Here is a 24308-nt window from a genome sequence, read left to right on the forward strand (position 1 = left end):
TTTTTCTAAAAAAAAATTCAGATTATGGTTGGCTAAGAGCGTGCTATGCGGTGAAGTTCATTTTTAAGAGTGTAGGCAGCGAGTGAATTGCCCGGAAAATAAAGGCAGGCATGGTGGCCATCTTGTCGCTCTGCCACGGTACTCAGCATAAGTTTCGAATAACCACTACAATGCAAGAGTTCCTCCTCGCTGAATGAAAGATGTCGTTACTTTTACACCAAGACAGAAGGAACGGAATTAATCAGTTGCACCGACGAAGGATGCAACCGATGAATTATGTTCATTTTATGTTAGTATAAAGGTTAGGTTAGTATAAAGGTAAAAGTATAAAGGACATGCTTGAACTGATGCTGTAAAACCATTGCAGGATTTTCGTGAATGTCTTAAAAATGGCGCAGCGAAACGGCGAAAAAATTACCTTTTAGCATGCAAAGCACGACAAAGAACGTACGCAGTAATTCGAAAAGTAACTTCAAGTGCATAACAAAACTACTTGCAAACGCAGCTAAATTAGTTACAATAACATCGAAAGTAATCCCGGAAGCAACCAATCACTGATAATGTAATCAATAACGGCAATCGGGTTTCTCGTAATAAATTATTCGACACTCACTAAATCACACCAGAATAACTCAGAAAAACGAAAAAAAAAAAAAAAACAACGACAAAAAAAAAAAAAAAAGTATTCGCGGGAGCTCTCAAATTTTCGTTCTCCACACCCAAACTCGACTTGTGTCACAGCATTCAATTCAGCATCGCATTCCATGTCGTTTTAATGACTTGCTTGCAACCTGGGAGCCCTTGATTTTGCCCGACGGCCGTTCAGCCATCGAGCGCAGCCAACTTCGCCGCAAGAGGTTTCGTCTTTTGTAATCGCCTCCTCTTTTACCACCCGTTGTTATCAAATTACAAGCATCGTTGTCCATTCTTCTCCGCGTTACACGAGGAAGTGACAGTCCATGTGTACGAAGCGTTCTCCTACGCAGATCTCTCTGTCGGCGTTTCGCGAAGAGACGGTGCAGCAAAACACCGGTAAGTTTTTCTTTTTGCAAATGTGATAAGTATGACAGTTCACGTTGTACTCAGTTGTAGCCTGTCCTGCTATGAGGAAAATGTGCGCCGCGGAAACGCAGTGCTGACCTTGGAACGCTCGCATCGTATTTACGTTTGTAGCTCCGCATTGTGTAATACACAATTACGCAGCAGCATGTGTTAACTCTACAGGGCAGGCAAAGTGCGTTTGCTTTCGATATGTTCTTCTAAACATCGCGTCAAAAGAAGGACGCGAAGGCAGAGCAGGGTATCCGCACGGTGTTGTCAGACCTGTAAAGTAATTAACTGCAAGTCACCCAATTAGTTCTCGTATTACTTTCGACGGAAAAATAATTGTTGCTCTATCTTAACTGCTGTTGCAAGTAACTTGCAGAGCAGATGGAGTTACTTTTGGAGTTACTCTGCGCGCGATTTGTGATTCAAATTCATTTTCAATTGGTTTCAATTTGTTCCAGATGGGTGTTTTGTCAACGCTTTTTTCGTCACTCTTATTACACCTTTCAGTTGAGCCTGTGGTATAAAAGCGGGTGTTTATTCACGAAAACTGCCTTTCTACAGGCGTGAAAGGCGTCAAAAACGTCGTCTACTCCCCACCAACTTCCCCAATATGCCAACAGATCGCGTGCGGTTAGAAAACGCATAATTGAAGATCTGTGGAGTATCAGATTTGAATGTTCGAAGTATCGAAGGAAGTGCTTACCGTGGTGATGCCTACTTTGAAAACCGTAGCGCGTGGCAGGTGGGCATATTTTTCTATTACCATAACAAAAATTTTCGAATATACTCTGATGAGTGGGCCTTTCGATTGGCCCATGGATTGCAGCGTGTAGCATATGGCATAACAGAGAAGCGCTGCATTTTACTTCCAATTTACGAACAGCGACCATCGTTTCCTGTAGCACCCGACTTCTACTATCATCCTGTAGGCGAGAGCATCCTGTTGCATAAGCATATGACGTTTCTTTTACGCTTCAAAGGACAACGCGACAAGCATGCATCTCTATTATTTACGCCCGTGTAACCCTGGGTGTCGGAACCTGATATTTTCTAACAACAGAAAAATTTTGATTTGGATTGTTAGAAAAGAAAAAAAAAGGGGGGGGGGGAGGGTGAGAAGAGAAAAATATACAGGCGAAAAATATTTTGGGGGGGCTCGGAAGACGCAAACTATGCGGGAATTTGGACATGTCCTATGCTATATACAGGGTGTTTCAGCACTCCCCGTTGCGAAGTAAGCTCAAGAACACGTAATTCGTTGGTGGATAAGGGAGTGGAAGACCGTTCCTTTGCGCTTCACCGCGACCAGCCTCGACTGAAATATGTAAACCGAAAAACCAATTAATTACTGCAACAAATGACCCGCTTCGGTGGCAGATTTTTCTCTAAAAGGTGTCCCACGAGGGGTAGTACCCATTTTGATGCCGACTGCGCGACTGCTTTAGAAGTCACGTTTTTCACGAAACTCATTTGAATTTTTATTTAAATCCTGAGCCTCTCGCCCTCATTCACACGGTGCGCGGCTTGTAGATGGTATCGGACAGATACTTGTAAAACAGAAAGTTCCTCGATTGGTGCACCCATTCGCGAATTATTTGACCCGGGGATTTAACTGAGACACCCTGTATAGATATTCACATTTCAATTTTTATGCATGCCCCATGACGACACCGCTCCGGGCATTTATCGATAGGAGCGACCAGAGCCGTCCACAGGCGAGTTTACGCACGGAGCAGGGTAAACGTGCCCCCCCCCCTCTCACTGCCGTCAGAAGCTCTGTAAACAAAGAAATCGCTCATTCGCACTGCCGAGGTCGTAAATTCAACAACGACAACAATTCTATTGTGACAATGGAATGGGGACGTTTTCCACTCTAAGAGTGGAACGCTACCCCATAGCTAGGGGGTCTAATATGTGTGATGACGATGATGATCGGTCTGGCGACGGTGATCCTGATCGTGATGGTGGGAATGCCCGAGGGAGCTGTCGGGGTCACAATGAGTCCTTTAGGCCAGTCGCTTAAAAAAAACAAAAAACTACATGACATAAGGCCGCCCTGGAATTTTTCACGCGGTGTCCCAGGCGCCGAGGATGCACGACAAGTTGAACGTGCATCCTCGGCGCCTACACTCTTAAAAATGAACTTCACCACATAGCACGCTCCTAGCCAACCATCACCCCGAATGACAATGTTCTCGCCCTAGATTTGTTGAAAACAGGAGGAGGAGCCTATTTTGTGCCGTGCATAATGGCCACAAAATAGGCTCCTCCTCCCGTTTTCAACAAATCAGGGGCGAAAACGTTGTCATTCGGGATGATGGTTGGCTAGGAGCGTGCTATGTGGGGAAGTTCATTTCTAAGAGTGTAGGGTGGCAAGCTGTGATTGCAGTGTACGCCTTCCGTTGATACCGTAAAATCAAATTCTCCTCATTCGCGCTCTATACTGTACGAACAACATACGAGGACCTGCCGTTCGCCGCCCTCTCTTGCGAGGGCGCCCAGGGAGGTTGCCCCTCTCGCCCCCCACCATTGCTACGGGGAGCGACACTCTGTTATCGTTCCGTATCCGTTATGTGGGAGCGACATTCAGTTATCGAATGATAACATTTCACAACCAATAAAGTTGATGAAATAAATATGTGCTGCCTTGATCGGCTCATCGCGCGAGTTTTATTCGCGAACGCCTCTGTGCAGGAGTCGTACACACTGATACATATACTACCGTACTCGCAAAGAAGGCCGAGCATTCGAGCCCCTCTTATCCGGAATGCAAATCTATGACGTCGGAGATCGTGAGCGCGCAGCGGCTATCGATCAAGTGATACGCGGCCGAGTAAATATTTTCGATGCAAGATAGCGACACAAAGGGTGCCCTTCTGTTGACAGGCCTCGCTTGTCCCCGTCTCAACTATCGCTATACTCCTTCAGGAGGTCCAGTCGTCTAGCCATCGTGAATAATCGCATTGGAGGCGGCGTCGGCCGATAGAGGATGCCGCTGTCAGTTCTTCAACACGACGACCTACGCAAGAGCACAATGATAGCCCTCCTCGGCAGGAGTCCCATGTTCCATCGCCGAACGCATTCTGCGTTTGGAGCCTTCGGAACCCACACGTCCAGTTCGCCTTTGCTGCCAACGGCGGAAGCGCTCGCCGTGCAGGCTATCGTAGTCGGATCCGTCGGCGTGAGAAACCTTCCGGAAAGCGAAGCACTGAATAGACAGCGTCGACCGGCATCGCTTATGGTGACGAAATCGAGCGACCCACAGCGGCCGTCGACTGGGCAAGGGATCCTGCCCAAAAACAGCGATTGGATTAGGTAGGCCCACATTTTATATCCCCGTCACACCCCAAGCGGCACAACATCTTGGTCCAGTCTTGGACCAATATTTTGCCGGTATTGGGCCGGTATTGCCAATCTTGTACAAATATTGGGCCAGTATTGCCAGTATCGGACCAATCTTGTACCAATATGGGGCCGGTATTGCCATTATTGGACAAATCTTTGACCAATATGGGGCCAGTATTGCCAATATCGGACCAATCTTCTACCAATATGGGGCCGGTATTGCCATTATTGGACAAATCTTTGACCAATATGGGGCCAGTATTGCCAATATCGGACCAATCTTGTACCAATATGGGGCCGGTATTGCCATTATTGGACAAATCTTTGACCAATATGGGGCCGGTGTTGCCAGTATTGGACCAATATTGGGCAAAGATGCTGTGCTGCTTGGGATGAACTCATTTAGTGCCAATTTGAGCGAGTGACTTCTAGTGTCATTCGTGTTCTGTCACATGGCATCTTTTAGTGACACTCGGCAGAAGGTGCACTAACGATTTACGCGCCTGTCACCCGGGTTAATTTAGTGTCATTTTCGTGAAGTGCATTCCGACCAAGCGAACGTCACTTTCACTATGCGTGCTTGCTACACGGCTTGAGTAAGTGTCACTTAAGCAATGATGGCAGTTTCGACAGATAAGAATAAAGAGCGGCAAAATTTTAGGCGTGCGCCACGATACCTTCCTCATGATGTTTTTTTCTCTTCATTTTTTATTTAGAAACACCTCCTGCAAGTCTTCTTCCAACATTAAAAAATTGCCCTCATACATGTGCCACAACAACAATGGCCGCCGCCGGATTTCATTTCCCATGTATTTCTTTATTTAAACATGAAAAAGATGCTAGAACCGGGGCCCTGTAGCAGAGCCCTCTTTCTAGGATCGCCGAGAACGCGAAGTTCTCACTGGCTGTTAACGAGAATAATGACATCTCTTTTTTGGCAAAATGTCACACTGTACTAAATAAATGAAACTAAATAACTACTAAATAATAAATAAATAAATGTAACTGAAATAATAAAACACAAAATAAAATAAATAAAACAATAAAAAATCTAAAAAATAATAAAACAATAAACAATGAAATATTGTGGTGTCGGGACCCCTCGCCTTTTTTCTCAATATTTTTACTTGTACCACAAAGCCTGCTGTCGAGGCTACGCACTCGGTTTGCCGAAGTGAAGCGAGTTTGGGGAACTCACTAATACCCCTGTCACAGACGGAGTAATTTAGTGTTACTTTCAACGAGTGACGACACTTGCAACTAGTGTCATTCGCGTGCTCTCACACGACATCTTTTGGAAGTAGAGGAAGAAGTTGGAGGAAGATTTGCCGGAAGTGTTTCTAAATCAAAGAAGAGCATTCTCAGGAAGCTATTGCGCACTCTAAATACAGAACTTCACCGCATAGCACGCTGTGCGCCAACCATTGCCACGATAGATAGGATTATCGCTTCTGATTCGAGGAGAGCGGGAAGCGTACGCCTTTTTGTGTCACTTATCATGTATCGAAATTGGCACAAAAAAGCGTACACCCCCTCTCTCTTCGAATCAGAAGCGATAAACCTATATCATTCGTGGCAATGGTTGGCGCAGAGCGTGCTATTCTGTGAAGTTCAGTTTTTAGTGTGCGACCCACGCCTAAAAAATTTGTCCCAGTTTAATCTCATCTACCGTGATTGTCATCATCGCTTACGTGACACATAGGCCGTGTAGCAAGCACGTAGTGAAAGTGGCATTCGCTTTGCTGGAGTGCACTTCTCGAAAATGACACTAAATTTGCCCGTGTAACAGTACACTCTTAAAAATGAACTTCACCGCATAGCACGCTCCTAGCCAACTATCATCTCGAATGATATCGTTATCTGCCCTGATTTGTTGAGAACGGGAGGCGTACTCCTTTTTTGTGGTACTTATGCTGTTCATAATTGTCACAAAAAGGGCGTACGCCTCTCGTTTTCAACAAATCAGCGCATATAACGATATCTTTCGAGATTATGGTTGGCTAGGAGCGTGCAATGCGGTGAAGTTCGTTTTTAAGAATGTAGTTTATATCCTGCTTCAGAACACATGTCGTAAGTCATTGGATGCGTTCATTTGTGTCGCGGCACGGCTCTCGTGACGTCATCCCCGTCCCGTGACAGTGACTCCCGCTCAAGAATTCGAGGATTCAACACTCGAGGTGCTCGAGAGTCGACTTCCAGTGACTCTCCCATCGATCCGTGTCACTGAAGCCGGTGACGTACGGTGACTCTCATATACGTCACGACTCTTGACTCGCTGGTCGTGCGAGCTGAATGGATGAACACAAGCATAGTGGCTCACTCCAAGAAACAAGAAAGGAGCAGTTACTGGCTTGCCTATCAGGCTTGCCTATCATGGAGCAATTACAGCTTCTATGCAGTCGTGTTCAACAAGGAGGGCACTTTTACGCCTCACCCTAATGCTTGTTTTCCAGTTTGCTACAATAGCTAGCAGCGTCAGTCTACCTCGTTATACCTGGCGCTGTAGTGTAAGTTTCCTCTGCAGGGGAACTCCGCTAGGGTTGACGAACCACCACAACACCAACTTTATTTCGAGATGACGAATGGGGATGTTTCATCGCCAGGGGCGGGCGATGCTTTACCCCAGTGCTGGTGGTGATGTGGGAAATGAAATAATCAGTTGACGAACCACATTTCTCGATGTTCTTGCGTTTAACACAGGTTGTAGTCATGAAGATTGCCATTCCTCCCAACTTTAGTCCCTTGACCACGAAATCGTGTCCCCTGCATTCCAAACGGTCGCTAAGCATCGCAGACTTCCGTGAGAGCAATGGTTCTGACGCTGTATCTAGTCCACACGAAGACGAAAGTTACTCTTTTTTTTTTTTTTGTCCTGGGGTGCAGTAATCAGAAAGGCCACTGCGTAATGGTCCTCGTGAGAATACATTAAAACGCATTCGTTCATGGTAGAAGTGCAAGGGTAGGCGAGCTGGTACATTATAAAAACGACGAGCTAGCTCGCGTGACTCAGTGGTTAGCGTGCTGGTCATGTCACATCGAGACTGGGAGGTACCCGGGTTCGAATCCCGGTGCCGGCTGTGCTGTCTGTTTTTTTTGCCTGGGTTTTCCTCAGACGCTTTCAGACACATGTCGGCACAGTTCCCGTAGAAGTCGGCCCAGGACGCACATTCCCCAGGGCGTTAGTCGTGACGTTACCCACCTCTGTGAAGCCGAACAGGGCGAGCCCTTTAACCACCACCGCCGTAAGAACGATGATAAAACCTGAGACACGGAACAGAAAATAACAACACGACACGTTCGTGTTGAGGACGTGTCGTGTTGTTATTTTCTGTTCCCTGTCTCAGGTTTCGTCGTCGTTTTTACATTCGCTCATCGATAGAAAAAACGTTCCGCCATAAATGTACGCAAATAATGTGTTGCAACATCGCTTAGGAGCTTATTCGAAATCGAGTCGTCAAGATGACATAGTATTTGGAAAACTCGATCGCATGGGGTAATTTATCTTCTTCCTTTTTCGTTTCCTGTTATTGATGTTATTTCACTGAACTAAACGAAAACTCTTTCGTTGCATTGCACTATAGGTCAGTACGAAATGCTATTTTTAGGCTTCGAATAGATGAGCTTGGACTTTCTGTACCGAATTCGTCTGTCTATCAAAATTGCTTCGTGTCTGGTCAAATCCAACCCACGAGCGCTGTGGCCTCAAAGCTATTTTGGCCTATTTGGACACCGCAGGACTTGGATCCTTATTGTGACGGGGCCCATTATCTAATTCCCCACATCAACACCAGCAATGGGGTAGAATATCGCCCCTAGAAACTCCGTAAACACCCCATTCATCATGTTCAAATAAAGTTTTTTTTTGCATTTTGAATTTAGAAAAACGCCGTGGTATCAATACAGAAATCGTTGAGTTTATGCGATCCATTTGTACAATTCTAAGCAAATTTATGTTCAACGTGCGCATATCAAGAGCTACGTAAATTTCATTTCATATTGAAGTTCGAATTTCCGTCGCTCTTCTGATTATGAAACTAATCTCGAACGTGTTTAACGTGGCAGACTCCAGAAAGCTATCCAGTCCCTGTTCAAGTCTGGACGTGTCAGCCTGGGTTCCGGAGAACTGGCGATGTTGCACGAGAAAGTCCGGTGAGCACATTTTTATTTATTTTTTTGCTGAAATTAATTTTCTTTGCTAACGAACAGAAGCGTTAGAAACACAACACAACGCATGCACAATACTCCACAACACAACACACCATATCACAGGACAGAAGAGCAATTTCGTTTACGTCCACGAACAGCAGCGCCCTCTCTTTTCCATGCGACTATGACGTCTTCTGGCCCGAGAAACGTCATCATGACGTTGGCAGACGCACTGCAACCGAAACAAGTCCGAAGGGTAGGGCTGGGTTCCACGAATGGGCACTTGTTCGCTGCCTCCTATTGAAAGAAAAGTAGGACCGGAGGTGGCGTCCCTTTCAGGGACGACAGTAATCCCCCCAAGACCGTGGCTTTCGGGCAAGGCCTTGTTCGCCTCTAGCTTCGAGCGTAGTTCAGCTCTACCAAATTGGTGGCGCTGTCGAGCACGATGACGTCATTTGTTTACAAACAGCGACAGGTCTATTTGCAGGTACTTGTATGTAGGTGCACGCCAACTGAAACAACGTCCTGACACCCACAACGTGAAGCGAACTTTCATGAACACTTTGAAGGAATTCTAACGCTTCTGCTCTATAGTTATGCAGGATAGATGCAAAAAACAACCTGCACCGCGAGTTCCGAAACTCATTCGGCTCTGACATCACTGCCGGCGTGTCCGCCAGTGAGGCAGAGCGAGCGATATCACGTGCGTACGTCTACCAATGAGAATGGCCTTAGACCCCTCGCTTCTCAGACGTCATGTTTTGATACATCCGTGTGTGTGTGTGTGTGTGTGTAAGGACTTTTATCTCAAGAGCGATACGTAGATATCTTTTGCAGTGCTCATGAGCAGGTACACACTAAAGTAATTGGATTGGGAAAAGTAACGTCCGCCCCGACCTAGGAGCAACAATGGCGCCCGCAGCATATGTTGACATACTGCGCCATTGTTTCCCCATGGTCGCGGCGGCAAAGATAAGCTTTTTATAGTTTTCTATTAGCGCCGCGAAGTAACTGTGGCCATGAGCGGCATACAGATGTGGACAGATGGAAAGAGGACAACAGGAACGAATGGTGTACATGGGGGTTAGTATGCGTCCTGGACCGACTTCAGGGGGAACTGTGCCAGCATTCGTCTGGAAAGTCTTCGGAACACCCAGAGAAAACCTCATACAGCACGCTCGGTGGCAGGATTCGAACCCACCACCTCCCAGTCTTCGACTTGACCACGGCTACCAGAAACGTGCGGCACGCCTTAACCCGCCCGGTCATGCCGCTGGTCTACAATGCATGTATGAAACATATGTATCAAACATGTATTGAAGTGTGACAACCCCTTTAAGGTGGTAGTAAAGCGCAAAAATATGTTCTCGCGAAATGGAAGATGTTGTTGCCTTGATACCAACAAAAAGGGAACGGAATTCATCCGCTGCGTCGATCGTGATTTTTGAGCGAAAGTACCTGATATTCACTCTTTCATTATCCCTCTCCTTCACAAGGAGACCGACAATGCGGAGCTAGCTCTCGTTGGTCTCCGCAAAGGATTTGTCCAATCATCGCGGGATATCGTCCGAAGAGACCAATCAGAGGTGTTCCTCTTCATTCTCGCGGTTCATGAGAAGAAGAGGGAGAGGGAAAACCTGACTTGTGGATTCTTTCGCTCATAGATGTGGTGGCCCGTGGACGACGTAGATCACGAATGACGCAGCGGAAGAATCTCGTTCCTTTTGTGTTAGTGTCAAGGTAACGGCATCTTTTCATTTTGCGATGAGAAACGTTTTCACCTTAGTGGCCCTTTAAGCTCTTCCAGTCAACCAATGACCTCACAGAGAAAGCAAAAAGGAAAGACAGAAGCGAGTCATTGGAGATGCTTTCTTAGACCCTTCTGTTCTTAATATTCTTAAAGCACTTTATGTTAGAGGGACTAGGACACTTTGACACCCACTCTGCCTCTTTTCTGTTTGTTTGTTTTCTCTCTTTTTTTCTGGCTCTATTATTCCACCCACAAACACGTTTTGGAGTAGCCAGTCCTGACTGGGTGGGGACTACTATCTCCATATTTTTCTTTCATATCCAATACAATTCAGTCCAATCCAACACTTTGATAGATGTGGTTCATTACATCACGCACATTTATTGCAATCTCCAGTATGGAGGAAGGAATTGTTATTTTCTACGTCTCGGACTTGCCGAAACATAAGCCCTCGAACTCACGCACTCGAAGTTCTGACATCAGAGCTCCGGCCATTCCCACTAGTAGTTGTCTTAAGCACATGACCTCTATCGCGCTTCTTTACTGGAGGAGGCCCCTGCTGTGACGTCAGAGGCGCGTGAGTTTCGGTATTCGAGGAGCCGGTTTTGGAGTTGGAGTTAGGAAAGACAAATATGGAGATGGCGCCGCTTTTCTACGTGTCTATTACAACATTTCCTGTAAAACTTGTTATGAATGTTCCTATCAATGCAAAATAACTGCATTTTATATTAATCCGGAATAACCTGAGACGAAATGATGTCGGGGCCCCTTTTTGGCACTAGTATTCAAACGATAAGTCTCTCACGAAGTTCCTAAGCAGAAAATCGTGGGTATCGACGACGGGTTACGGGTTCTCATGCTGTACTATTCTGCCTTCAATTATGTGGAATTTAATTAAGTGGCCTTGGACCGCAGCAGAAGAAGTGCCATACGCAATCAGTGTTCGACTAGAGTTCAATTATCATCTCTCTTGTTGCTGCATGCCTCTTTCGAGTTGATCTCCATTCAAGAAAAGTACGCGCTTTTTTATCCGGTTACGAACAGCGAAGTCGAGGCTTAGTAGTACGGCGGGACCTTATGGTATGTCTTGAAGAGTGTTGTCGAGTGTGTTGCGCTTTCAACGGTTCAATGTCTTTCTTCAATGATATTTCAGGGCACTTAGCATGTCCAAGGCAGCACCATTCATCTACGATTCCTTCAAAGTAAGTTACCTATGATTATACGCATAAGATAGTTCTGGCCTTCGATGACCTCCTCCTTTTCTTCTTGCTATGCTTTTCTTCGTACAACCACTCGGTAACATCTGAAGGGTCCTGAAGCCAACTTACGTCTGTGGTAGAGTGACCGTGTTTTCTTGACACCAACGTTGCGACCATATAGGTGGGGTAGGCGGTTCATTCATGATCGCCTTCACAGACATCATCCGCCATCAGAATGATGTGATGTTGTCTGATGGCCTATGCTGTGTCGTAGCTCTCAGTTGTCTCGCGACGTAAACACCCAATTATTAATTAATTAATTGTGTCGTAGCTAATCTTCCATGAATGGCTACAATGAGGTGTGATGTGGAAGTCCAGTGACGATGTACACTTGAGTGCCGCCAACAACGGCAAGCTAGTTCGACCCCCCCCCCCCCCCCAGTGATGGGCTGTGGGTTGCAATGGCGAATGATGGATTGTGATGTTGATGGGCTCTAAGTTGATGTCGAATGATGGATTATGGTGGTGGCACGATGTGGCGTGAGTGGTGGGTACGGCCTGCCATGATGTGAGCCTGAATAAAGTTTTGGGAAAGGGCCGACCTATAGTTGCGGGATGAAGCCCGACCGAGCACAGCCGACAATGCAGATCGCACAGCCGGTGTGAGTAAAACCGTCAGGATTGATACTTCCACGGGGTTCTGCATTCCGCGTATCTGCATTCGATCGGCTACCGAGCCCCTATTGGCGGATTCTGCTGGTCGTTTTCGCGCAGCACAGTGTAATGTATCGGTGTGGCTTGAATGTAGAAACGAACCAGGAGAGAACGGAAAGATCAATGAAACGCAAGGGACGAAAAAGTAAGCTAGTGTCGGATGGTAGAGCGAAATAGTTCAGTGTTACGCCATTTCCGGGAAGAAATATGCAAACCGAAACCAGTTAATTACTCGAAAAAGTCACTAAGTGTCGCAGCGTTTTTTTTTTTTTCGTCCCCTGGAGTATGTTTCCGGTGAAGGTCTCGGTACGCAAAATGGAGGTACTGAAAGCGTCCGAAGTAAACTTTAAAAGTTGGGATGTTTAGTTAATTAACGAGCGTATACAAATGAGCCGCTCACCACTCAGTTCTTTACGATATCGAAACCAAGTGAACAAGCGGAACTGAATATAAAGGACTACTGCGCGAAGTCGTCTGCAACGCCGCGTTCGACCGTGTCGCCATCTGACGGAATCAGCTGAGACCTTTACGAAAAAGAAAGCCAGCGCCACCTGTTTACGAATTATCCAGTCCAGGGAGGGGGGAGGGGAGGGGAAACGTGCAGTTGCCGCGAGGAATGAATGGATCTGGTCAAGTAAGTGATATGTCATCAATGACGGCAGTGTCGGCGGCGGCTGCACTCAAATATTTGCGAAAAAATGATTATTTTTCTAAAGTGTCTCACTACAGACGATTAAGATGTGTTTTTGTACTCTTGCCGTTGACAGCTGGAGTTTAATATAACCTAACTTAGGAAGGGCTGTGCTGCTGTTCTTAGGTAATCTCTCACGTGGTCGACAGTCTTCCAGCACATATGTGCGTGTGCTACGCAAGTCATGTGCTGCTTTCGCAACAAATGCGACCCTATGTCATCATTAATCGAAAGTTTATTTTAATTCCAGCATTCTCGCTCCTCAGTGAGTGAACATTTGGAAGGGACATAAAAAAAAAAAAAAGCAAGGCCAACTCTATAGTGTCTCCCTGTACAAGCAGGTGCGTTCACTCTCCGAGAGACCTATTCACCCGTTCTTTTATGCCAGCTGCATAGGTGCCATCGGATGGGCGTCAGAGTCTTTTCTGTTCCCATTCTGGTATGCCACTACAAAGACATAGATGCTGGACGGATATTCACTGAACACCGCTACGCCTATAATTCGAGCATCGCTTCTCGTAGTCCAAATACTCTGTTGGTCTTCGCACTTTCTTTCACCCAGCGTTGCGCTCAGAACCATTGTCCGAACGTAAACACAGACAAACACAACACGTAAAGAACGAGAACGAGCCTCAGTCTTTCAGTTTCGCCAAATTTAGTGCTTTCTGCCGCCGCCGAAAAAGTAGTAATTGATGACGTCACCGACTTGACCAGTATCAACCAATGGTGACAATGGTACTGTCTACCATTCCTCTATGCATGGAGGAAAGAAGAAAAGGACGCGCCCCAACGGCTCTTCGACAGAAGAGAGAAGCGTGGGGCAAGTGACGTCATGATAGGTGATGAGCTGTAACTTCTTTTGAGCTACGCGGGGGGGGGGGGGGGCACGTTACCTGAATAGCCCAATTAGGTCGCCACTTTGGGGGCCACTTCTCTCCACCACACTTCTCCAAGTATTCGGAAACTCTGCGTTGGGGGCTCCCATAGAGATGTATGAAACTGAAACTGGAAAGCGAGCGGTGGTGTCATTGGAGTGGCCCCAATCTCGGCGTCACTTCTCGAGCAATAGGGCTCCTCCCCTTTTTCCTTCCTCTATGCCTCGAAGCAACTGCCTGTTTAAAGAACCATCAGGTGGGCAAAATCAATCCACAGTTCCGACCACTGTCCGCAATCGCAAGCCAAGCGCATGCGCACTGTATGCGCGGTGAGAACACTGTATCTGCAGAGTTTCCATTTTCCCTTTTTTTCCCTTTTCTCCCTAGCGGGTGCGCTGTGAACGGCGCTCGTTTAAAGAGGTCAGAGTGATCTAGGGACTTTACGCTCGTTCAGTGGAGCGACGTAAAGCTACGACGCGATGATGTGAACGGGGACTGCGACAGCGATAACGTGAACCTGTTTTGACGATGAAAAGCCTGTAAACGAAACTTTTAGGCGCAAACGCAAAATGCAACAGCGTGGAGTAGCCTTTACTCCATCTGTCAGACTTATCTGCATCTGCACCCAGCTCGTAGCCACAGTTGCTTCGCAGTGATAACACGGAATAAATTAAAACGGCTGCATCTTCGGGCATTGTACAGTGAGGTGTAGCTTTATAGGACCATTGTTGCACTGCGGTATGTTTTCGCAAAAATCTTTGTGTCACGTGATGTGGTCCTATTCACGTGGTCCTATAAAGCCACAGACGGTGGTTGGCCTTTTAAAGCTGTCTTTAAAATAAGTGCTCTTGGGTATTTCGTCGCGCCTATTTTTATTCCCCAAAATGCAGAAACACAGTGAGCATTTCCGTCCCGATCATGCTGATTATGGCCCCCTTGCAGAGAGAAGTGGAAATGTGCTTCGGGTCACTGCACGAGGAGCTCTCACAATTAGACAGTAAGTATTTAATTCAAATGTAGTGTTTCTCGTTTGTGCTTACAAAGCGTCAGATACACTCGATAGAGTCCCTATAGGTAGGAAGTTGGCGTGGAATAGATCTATAGAGAAAAGCCAGCGCCGCTGTGGCGCCCGTGGTATCACGGGAAGGTAGAGCGGCGCAGTTTCCTGTTTGCCGCCGCCGGCGCATGCGCAGACGCTGTGCAGATTGCAGACGCTCTGGTTGCACCTTTGTGAAACGTGATCGTTCGATTGCGTTTTGTGTTAGAATTTGTCAATTGTAACGGACGCGGAAGAGGTAGCGAGTGTATCAACAGCAGGCCATTGTACTCTTAGCACGCCTTAAACACTCAAAAGATAGCAACAGTACGTACGCGACATTGTTCACAAAGTACAACAAACGCTAAACATATCACATCCCACGTGGTCTGTCAGGATGCAAAACAACAACACACACACAACAGAGTATCGTCTCTCAAACATCCCAACTTGCGCCGCTCACTTGGGGGCGCGGGCGCTTTTCTCGAAAGGTCTGTTCTATATTCGGTGTCAACCAGCGCTATCGCTGGTTTATGCTTATACATAGTGACAAGATTAAGTACAACGGAGACAGGAAACATGAAACGACAACAGAAAAATACGTACTCCATTCAATAGAACACAAAGAGAAGCAACAAAACTGTGTTTGCTTTGTCGAAAGTAAGCAAACCGAGGCTTTTGCTGCCATGGGCGAAGAAGGCAGCTTCATTCATTGGGCTGGCATATTCAAGAACACAAACGGAAACTGATCTCAAGGAAGCAGGGAGCACTGAAAAGAAGGAAAAGCTAAGAGGAATAGTGATCACATGGGAATGCGTGTTCTCGTCCTGATAAGGGTACTCGCATAGAACAAGGATGTGTGGAATATTCGTCACTATTTATCGTTGGTCGTTGATATGAGAAGTGCTCTCTATTGGCGAATTCGCTTGGCCAAAACGTGGCAGCACGGCCTAGCGGTTGGAAATTGCTTGCCTGGCGACCGCGTCAGGTCACGTGACAGTTGTCGTCCGAACATGTCGAACACATGGGTGCGCAGCACATGGGGACAAGCGGTCGCTCGTGCTCCGGTTCCGTCGTCTGCTAACTGTTAAAGGGGTTGCGACAGTTCATCCCAAGTTATCCCACAGATAAATTTGAAAAAACGGTGCTTTGTATCGATGTGAACCTCCATCGAAACTTTCACGGCGAGGGGGGCAATAGAAACGCAGAAAATAGGCAGCGTGGATACCGAAACTCGTGCGGCTCTGACATCACAGACCTCACCGGTCGCCAGTAAGGCAGCGCTCGAGAAGTCACGTGCTCATGGTTGCCAATGGGAATGGACGCAAATCCGAGTTCTGTAACGTCTGCGCTTTGATCGGGAGTGCGTTCCAGGGCTTGTATCTCGATAAGTACAACGCGTAGAAGAATAATTCTTTTTTCCCTGTGTATTCTGGCATACGATACAATGCGTCCACAATGAAACGAACCACATCTATGAAAGTGTCTCAACCTCTTTAACCAGGGATGTGCAATTGTTAAACTACTGCATGGTAGTTAAAAAGTAGTTAGAAACTACTTGCAGAAATGGTAATTACAAGTACTAGCTAAACTTATTCTTTTGGTAGTTAACTACACTAGTTAGATTACAGCGGGCCACAACTATATATACTTCGCATTTTTTCACTTAGTCTTCCGTGTGCTTCACGGCCTTCTTTCTTGGCATCATACAACATTATGGAATCCTCACAACAGACAAGGACGAAGGATGGGGACAACACCGGCGCAACTCACAACGCGGTTTTAATGTGACCAAGAAAACAAACACTCACACAAGCACGGCGGGAACGCCGCGGCGCCACCTACAGCAATCAACAGCCTCAATCACCCAAGCAGCACAATGCACTGAAAGTTGAGTGCAATTGGGGTGTGCAATGGGTAGGTGGAAGGCCTTGAACAGACCCGTGAAACTAAAAAACATTGATAAGACACATACTGTTTAGCCCAATTGCACTCGGCTTTCAGTACATTATGCTGCTTGGGTAGAGTCATCCCATACGGAGATAATGGGTTTCCATGCGCTGCTATCAAGGAAGAATACCTCCCTCTCCGATAAGGCCACGGACGGCTGACTAACGCACTTAACACCCATCTTCCTGATAGCATAGGCCTCTACAATTTCCCTCGTCAAGGCACTAGGTGACACAGCAACAGCAACGGTGTCTTGAAAAGTCGCACTGCGCACCCACGTCTACTACAATGCAGGGCCAGATGTCCCGAGGGTGTGCCACCCAAAGATGACGCATGATCTCTGAGCCTAATATTGAGACACCGACCCGTCTTGCCTATATAAAATAGACCACACGAGAGGGGGATACTGTACACCACACCTAATCTACATGACACAAACGGCTTAACATGATTGTGCACCTCACAAGGGCTTTCGTGCAGGACCCTTGACAACCAAAACAGCACAATAACCCCAAAACGTTCCCCCAACTTCTTTAGGTTATGAGACACAGAGTGGCCATACGGGACGACGAGGAACTTCTTACCCCTTGTCTCTCCCTCCTTGTCAATAACAGTTTGATTCTTACTCACCCTCAATAATGTGTCACAAACACTCTGGAGCAAAGAGAGCAAGAGAGCTTCTTTCTTTGTGCTTACTAGCGGCACCTATGATATTCTTTTCAATTTGCGTATCACACGCATGCAGCACTCGCAAGCAAAGCGTGCAGAAGTATTGCAATAAAGAGTACGCATTTTACAGAGCGCACTGGCATAATTTTCTGTTTCAAATGCACATGAGCGGAAAGTACGTCTTTTGCGTTAATCAGGGTACATAACGATCGACACACACAGCACATTCAAAAAGCGTACGCTCCCTCCGTCGTCAGATTGGAGGCCATGTCAGTATCATTGCATGACATATCACTACATCAGTATTGCATGGAGGGGCGCGTGCTGTGCTATGATTGTTCCGAGTGTGGGAGCTCACTGTCTTCTAGCTTCCCATGCACACACGCGCTATTTTTACGCCTAAGTGATCGTAGACATAATGACGCGCACAAAATATCAGAGTAGTTACAAATGTAGTTAAACAACTACATCCTAGTAGTTTCAAAGTAGTTTTAACTATATAGTGCGGCTGTGATGTAGTTACACTAGTTAAAATACAATTTGACGCAGTAGTTAGTAGTTATAGTTAAATTAATATAAAGGTTGTCACAGCACATCTCTGCCTGTAACTTCTACGTGCGGATGTGACGACACCGGATATAGTTGGACAATCCGACATCGGATACAGTTGGGGAACTCACTGGCCGGCGAAGCCCTGCGAAAAAAGTGCTAGCTGGCGGATTCCTGCTGCCAAGAAAGTATGGCAAAGAAATGACGACGACCATGGCCAGGAAATGGCCACGCGAATTCGCCGTATTGATTTGGGAACGTCTAACACACGCTAAAAAAGCAACCGTTGACAACATTTTGCAGGTGTCTTTTCCTTTTTTTCCTCCAGGGTGTGGCATGCACGATGTGTTCAGCATGGCCATGATGCAGAGAATGTCGATATTTTGCTGTAAATCTAACATTGTGTTTATAATGATTGCTCCCAATCACAGTCTCTGCTTAATGAGATCGTCATAACACATTCGCCAATGAAATATCTACCCTCGTGCAAAGCGTGCAACCCCTTATGACAGACATATTATTATGACATCTAAGAACAATCATGACGGCCTATGAATAAACAGTGCACAATTTTCACAAGTGACCTTCCAGATCGGAGGGGGGAGGGGGGGGCATCCCCGTCTCGGTATACGCCCATGTTCTCGTTCATCTCTTCTTTGCCTGCTTTCTCTTTCCCTCACCTCATTAGAGATGTGCTCAAACGGTCACTTCCTCACTTTCTCTTTCTTCTCAGGAACATTATTGCTCACCGTGCTCGCGGAAGAATGGGAAAAATTACACAACCATGTTCTTCCAACAGTGGACCTCATCATGTACGCCGTGAAGGTGAGTAACGTGACGTCGCACTTTGTTTACGCTACGGCGTACTGTATTATAGCAGTACAGAGCAGTATTACAACATTGGTAACATTAAAGGGGCACTATAGCGCGCAAAAATGTATCCTCGCGGAATAAAAGATGCGATTACAGTGATACGAATACAGAAGGAATGGTGCTCATCAGTTTGTGACAGTCGGACAACTTTCATTCCGCGAGAAAAAAAATCCACTTCGGTGTCCCTTTAATTGTATTACGACACTACATTCTGTTGTTTGCACGCAACTAGTGAATGTAAACACAGTGATTTGTACATCTAATGGTTTCTAATGAGTTTTCTTTTCCTCCTACCATAATCATCATCATCGGTTTCTGCATAAAACACGTATAGAGCAAGGGAGGCATCACGGTGAGGCAATGTTTCCTTGTTGCCTTTCGAGACGTTGTCCTCACGAAGCTAGAGTTGGAAGGTAAGGTTTGTAGTCTGTCTCGTTTTACGTTGTATACTGAACCAACGGTCGTTAACAGATCTACTGGACAACGCCAAGTGTACGATTCCCCCCGGCATTAAACATATGCTGTTGACCGTTTATGTAAGTATACTGCTTACACAGTTGCGATTTATGCATGTAGGATGTCTCGCTCATATAGCTGGAGCGTTATACAACGATGATGCTAACTGGATTTGGTGCAGTCGTCTTGCGCAAATCAGGGCATTCTTTATTTCTTATAATTATGTATTCTTTAAACATCAACCTTATGGCAAGTACATCTGCTCACGGCGGCGTTGTCACACATTTTTTTTATTTTTTCTTTCAAATTTCTCGTGCTCCTCTAGATTCTGTCATGTTGGATTCGACTTGTGGAGTAACAGGAACGAAAAGTTTAAATTGCCAGCAATGCGATCACATTTCAACCATAAGGGAATGTGGAAAGACTGATGTTTGTGTGTGAGGGGGATATGGCGAAAAGTACTGAAAAAAAAAGCCGTTTGTAATAAACTAAGAGCTGCCGCCATTTGAACGGAACGACTGATGGTGTGGAAGGCAAACAACGCCTCTGCAACAGCCACGATGTTCAGGGTTTAGTCGTTATTAAGCAAGAACGAGGAAACACCGGGACTCACGGATTTGTCCGCTGTAAGTATAATGTCGCCAGTGTTCATTCTCTGTCCTCTCCCGAAGATGACGAAGACCATGACTGCTCAACCGTCGAACATTGAGGTGTTGACATATGATGCCCGCAGTACACCAACAAAACATCCACAATAAAAACAGTACATCGAAACGAAACGCAGCTCGGCATCTCTCGTCGTGTGTGCACCGACTTCGAAACAACATAGCTCTCCACAGAGAGCGCAGCACTGACTAAGATAGAGGAAACGCACCAGAGACACCTACAAAAGAAACCAGCAGTCAAGACCGCGCTATCACCATGCTATCATCTTCACGTAGGCTATCGGTGGATGATACACCACTTATCTAAGACCGCTGCCTCCTTCCTGAACAAATTGATAAACGTTTACACTACACATTCAAAATTTTTCTATCTTGTAACGTATGCCTTAATTTTTTATGCTTTCTGTTACTCCATGGTCCTTCCTATGATTATAACCCAGGCATGTACCTTCTAAAATCATCCGCCATACGTTTCGATGGAGTTCATCCTACAATGATCCATGTTGCTTTCTAACTCTTGTGTTAACCGCCGTGCATACTGCCGTTAAACAAGTCATATGGTTAAATGTACACGGGAAATCCATGACGTTGCAGCAAAGTGGTGTGCTCAGAAGTTTGCTTCGAGTTGACATATCGTCACGAAATAGCCGCCTTGATTTTCAAGAGCGATCCTGAGCCACAGCTCGACGCTTCCTTGCTTCTGTTGTTGAAATTTAACGCCACTACCAGAGCGCCTTCCGTAATCAAACTCAATAAAACAATTATTTCAAAAAAATATTTACGACCCTGATCTTGTATTTTGTGCAGATACGCGGAAGGATTTGCTGCTTGTGCTTGCGCCGCCATTGATCCATACCAGCTTTCAAATTCTGTTTTCAGAATGTCTCAGAAACATACCCGCCGTCCAAGTCGAAACTGAAGCTGGAGGGTCTCGTCGCGAGAGTGGTATCTCCATTCCTCGGGTTTCTAGGCTTGTACGAAGGAAGTCCACAGCCCGTGATCAGATCCTCAGAACATGATTACGTCACGAGGAAGAAATCAACCGGTAAGCGGACCTTTACCCATTCACAAGTGTCTTGTGACTTTCATGTAATGCATCAGTAACGCATGTTGTCAACAGTTCTCCACTCTATCCAACTTATGTTCAGAGTTTGTCTTTGTTGCAGATGATGTTCCAGTCGTAAGAAAGATATCCCGCCCCATGACGGGTCAGCCGCGCCAGATCGAAACCCTCAACGAACTTTTCTTAACAGCTTTAAGAAAACATCCAGATTTCTAACGGTGGGCCTGACTTTATACGACACCGCATGAGGGAACATGCAAGTTTCATTGCTGGCTACAACCAAGACCTGTAGTGCTTCTCAGAAGGCACTAATTGACCAACAGAAACGGTACAGAAGGTCCTTGCCGTAGCCCTCATTTAAGTGCCATCGTGGGTCTGATCTCATCGACTGCACTGCAACCACCACCTTGCTAGGGATGCTTTATTTATGCCATCATATTCGCGTCCATAAGAGTAAGACAAGAACATCGTCTGCGTTCAACATGACAGCACTGACATGTGTGCATTCAACGTGATAACAATCTGGTTGTTTACATCTTCCTCCTACTCAGCGTGGACTGCCAAACTCTTTGTTCCACTATATGCTCCGTGAGTTAACACCTGTTCGAGGATACAGATTCAATTCCACTTGGTTAGGACGACACTCGTTTGACAAGATGCGTGCCAGCACGGGCTCTGTCGAGGAGAAGATACCATCAAATGCACCGAAAAGAAAGTGAGGGGCCCCTAGATCATTGCTGCTCGGCTGTGACTACCAAAGATCTGTCGAATGAAAACGGAGGGGGGGGGGGAGCACTGCTAAATGTCAGATGACGTTCTTTAGAGAGCACCAGCGATCGTTGGTTCGTTGCGTGCTCTTATACCGAGTGATCCGAGTGACAGCGTGGTGTCATCTTGCTCTGGGGTATTGTGCATGCTGGCCCACCAGGGGTGGTGGGCTTTCCTAGGGTCGCTTCACTAGCGGCTCTGCGTACAGTTCCTGTTACGACAGTCCTGTCGGCTGAACTGAATTGTAGTTGTCTGTATATCCACTGAGCATGAATGACACATTTTATATTCGTCCGCGTGTGCCTCCAGCCATAATATGCCACACCTGTAGTGTGCACGTGTGTGTGTGTGTGTGTGTGTGTGTGTGTGTGTGTGTGTGTGTGTGTGGTCCACGCATTTCTTTCCCACATCGATCCTGTGTATATCCCGCGTATAATGGAATGGGTTACCGCAGTTCCAGCGATGAGAAATTAACACCACTATCATAATGTATTTGTTACTGCTGTTGTTGCACCGGGGGGCACTGGCCTGAAGCCCAGTGATGCAGTATTTAGAGTGACAATTTCTTATGTGTTAAACTGAACTGTTTTATATTCTACTCAGGACCAGAGGATGGGACGATAAGCAATATTTGACCGCATCGTACTTCAAAGATTATTGTCCGTACAGGATTCTCACGCGGAACCACTTGAGTGGATTGTTACGTTATGTCACCGCGCTCCCAGAAAACATTTTTGTTACTATGTATTAAAAGCAAATCTCGACTTTTCCGCTGTCTACTTTTCAATTAGCACCACAATAGAGCTCCAGCTGAAGACATTAATCAGCTTATCTGATAAGATAAAAAAAAAGAAAAGAACGATATAGGTTACTTGCAGACTTGTACGTATCTCGAGTACCGTACTCAAAATACGGTATTTTAAATACTTTTATCGGTATCTTAGTATGTCCATACTGTCCATTGTGCCTTGGGGTAGTGGGCCGCGTCTCATGTGGAGAATTTCCCCATTCATCATCTTTAATTTATCTGTTGTTGTTTGTATGTTACTTCAGCACTTCTTGCGAAATGTATTTGTGTACTCTGTTTCAATCGCGTAGTATTTTCTAGAGCTGTGCGAATAGTGAAGACCCACCCGGGGTCATTCACCCGAGGGCACAGGTGATTTGCCAACTCATATTTTGTAACTAGCTCTTGCTCCGTTGGCACGTGACCCTGTCAGCTTTGTTCGCTATTTCATCTTGGGGGAGGGGGGAAGGGGGTTATACCTGTAGCAGTGCCACTCACGATTGGTTTATTCGCGGCTTGTCTATACACCTGCTTCCATGGTCTGCCGCACACCACAGCACTAGCCCTAGTTTGCCAACCCCGGGAGACAGCGACAGAAAATTGGTCATCAATGAGGCAGTTCTTATGCAGCACCCTGGGACCCGGGACATCCTGGAAAATCATCGACTTAATCTCCCGTGGAAAATACTTTCCCGCAGTACACACAGCCTTCTCTTGAGGTTGCAAACAAGAAGCGCTCTCACTAAATCACAATTACTCAAGATTGGCTCTCTATAGACAACGCAAACTGCGTACATTGTCATCAAATTGAAACTATCGAGCGCATCTTTGCTTCGTTGCTGTGCATATGCAGCGGTGCGGGAGAAATACACTGGTCATTGCAGGAGTTGTACGGTGGATGACGGTCCTACATACTAGATGCTCTTTCACCAAAAGACTCTCCAAAAATTCGAAGCCTCGTCTGCTTTCTCCAGGAATCCTGCCTCGCTCAAAGACTATAAGTACTGCTCGGACTGCTCACCAATTCTGGCAGTGACCGCCCTAGATCTTAATTTTCAGCCGTCATCATTCCTTCATATGTTATCATATCATCTCATCTCATCCTGGCTACAGTCGTGACGCAGCCCACTTAAGTGCCGAAGCAGCACAATGTACTGAAAGTCGAGTGCAATAGGGGTGGACGGTATGTGTCTTATCAATGTTCTTTAGTTGCACGAGCTTGTTCAAGGCCTTCCACCTACCCATCCACCCATATTGCACTCGACTTTCAGTACATTGTGCTGCTTTGGTGAAGTCAACAACGGCAAGCCGGTTTTCGTCATCATCACCACCACCAGCTTCCATGGTCTTTTTGGTGTTTTCGATCTTGTGTGAGGACAAGAATTTAGTCTAAGCTCTTCTTTCTCAAGTAGATTATTTTGCAAATAGAGAGAGAGAGAGACTCACTGATGGGCGCTGTCAAATATGGGGGCAGCCACTCAAGTAAAGAAGCTATGTGCAAGGTCTCATGTGACTTGTTGTGGAATTTAGAATGTACTCAGAAGTGAGAATGAGCTGTGACAGAGTAGGCATTAGAGCAGCAACCTTTCGGGCGTATCTCAACTGCATGAAATGCCCGTGGCAAGTTGCTATGGAGCTGCACGAGGATTGTCGAGGCTGTTTTCCTTGATGCCAAACGTGCCTATGATAGGGTCAGCCACACTTATGTATTGCACACCCTCC

The 24308-nt window shown here is 46.3% G+C and overlaps 1 protein-coding gene across 2 annotated transcripts; it reads left to right on the forward strand.

Annotated features, from left to right (window-relative positions):
- Positions 1–899: 899 nt before the first annotated feature.
- On the forward strand, positions 900–22568 carry LOC135400674 (proline-rich protein 5-like). 2 transcript variants are annotated; one of them, XM_064632506.1, is made up of 10 exons: positions 900–1032; positions 3979–4365; positions 8458–8544; positions 11445–11493; positions 14713–14767; positions 18708–18799; positions 19182–19260; positions 19319–19383; positions 20848–21013; positions 21135–22568. In XM_064632506.1, exons 2-10 carry the CDS (start codon positions 4040–4042, stop codon positions 21245–21247), a joined length of 1032 nt encoding a protein of 343 aa, XP_064488576.1. In that variant the 5' UTR covers positions 900–1032; positions 3979–4039; the 3' UTR covers positions 21248–22568. The 2 variants fall into 2 exon arrangements, with proteins under 2 accessions (XP_064488576.1, XP_064488577.1); XM_064632507.1 differs by lacking the exon at positions 900–1032 and having other exon boundaries at positions 3956–4365.
- Positions 22569–24308: the final 1740 nt, after the last annotated feature.

This window comes from Ornithodoros turicata, chromosome 7 (assembly GCF_037126465.1).
Source record: "Ornithodoros turicata isolate Travis chromosome 7, ASM3712646v1, whole genome shotgun sequence".
Classification (NCBI taxonomy): domain Eukaryota; kingdom Metazoa; phylum Arthropoda; class Arachnida; order Ixodida; family Argasidae; genus Ornithodoros; species Ornithodoros turicata.

Coding starts and splice junctions, on each gene's coding strand:
- LOC135400674 (XM_064632506.1), top strand. CDS start 4,040: ATGCCGCTGTCAGTTCTTCAACACGACGACCTACGCAAGAGCACAATG. Junction 14,768..18,707: donor GGAGCTCTCACAATTAGACA/GTAAGTATTTAA, acceptor CTTTCTTCTCAG/GAACATTATTGCTCACCGTG. Junction 21,014..21,134: donor CACGAGGAAGAAATCAACCG/GTAAGCGGACCT, acceptor TCTTTGTTGCAG/ATGATGTTCCAGTCGTAAGA.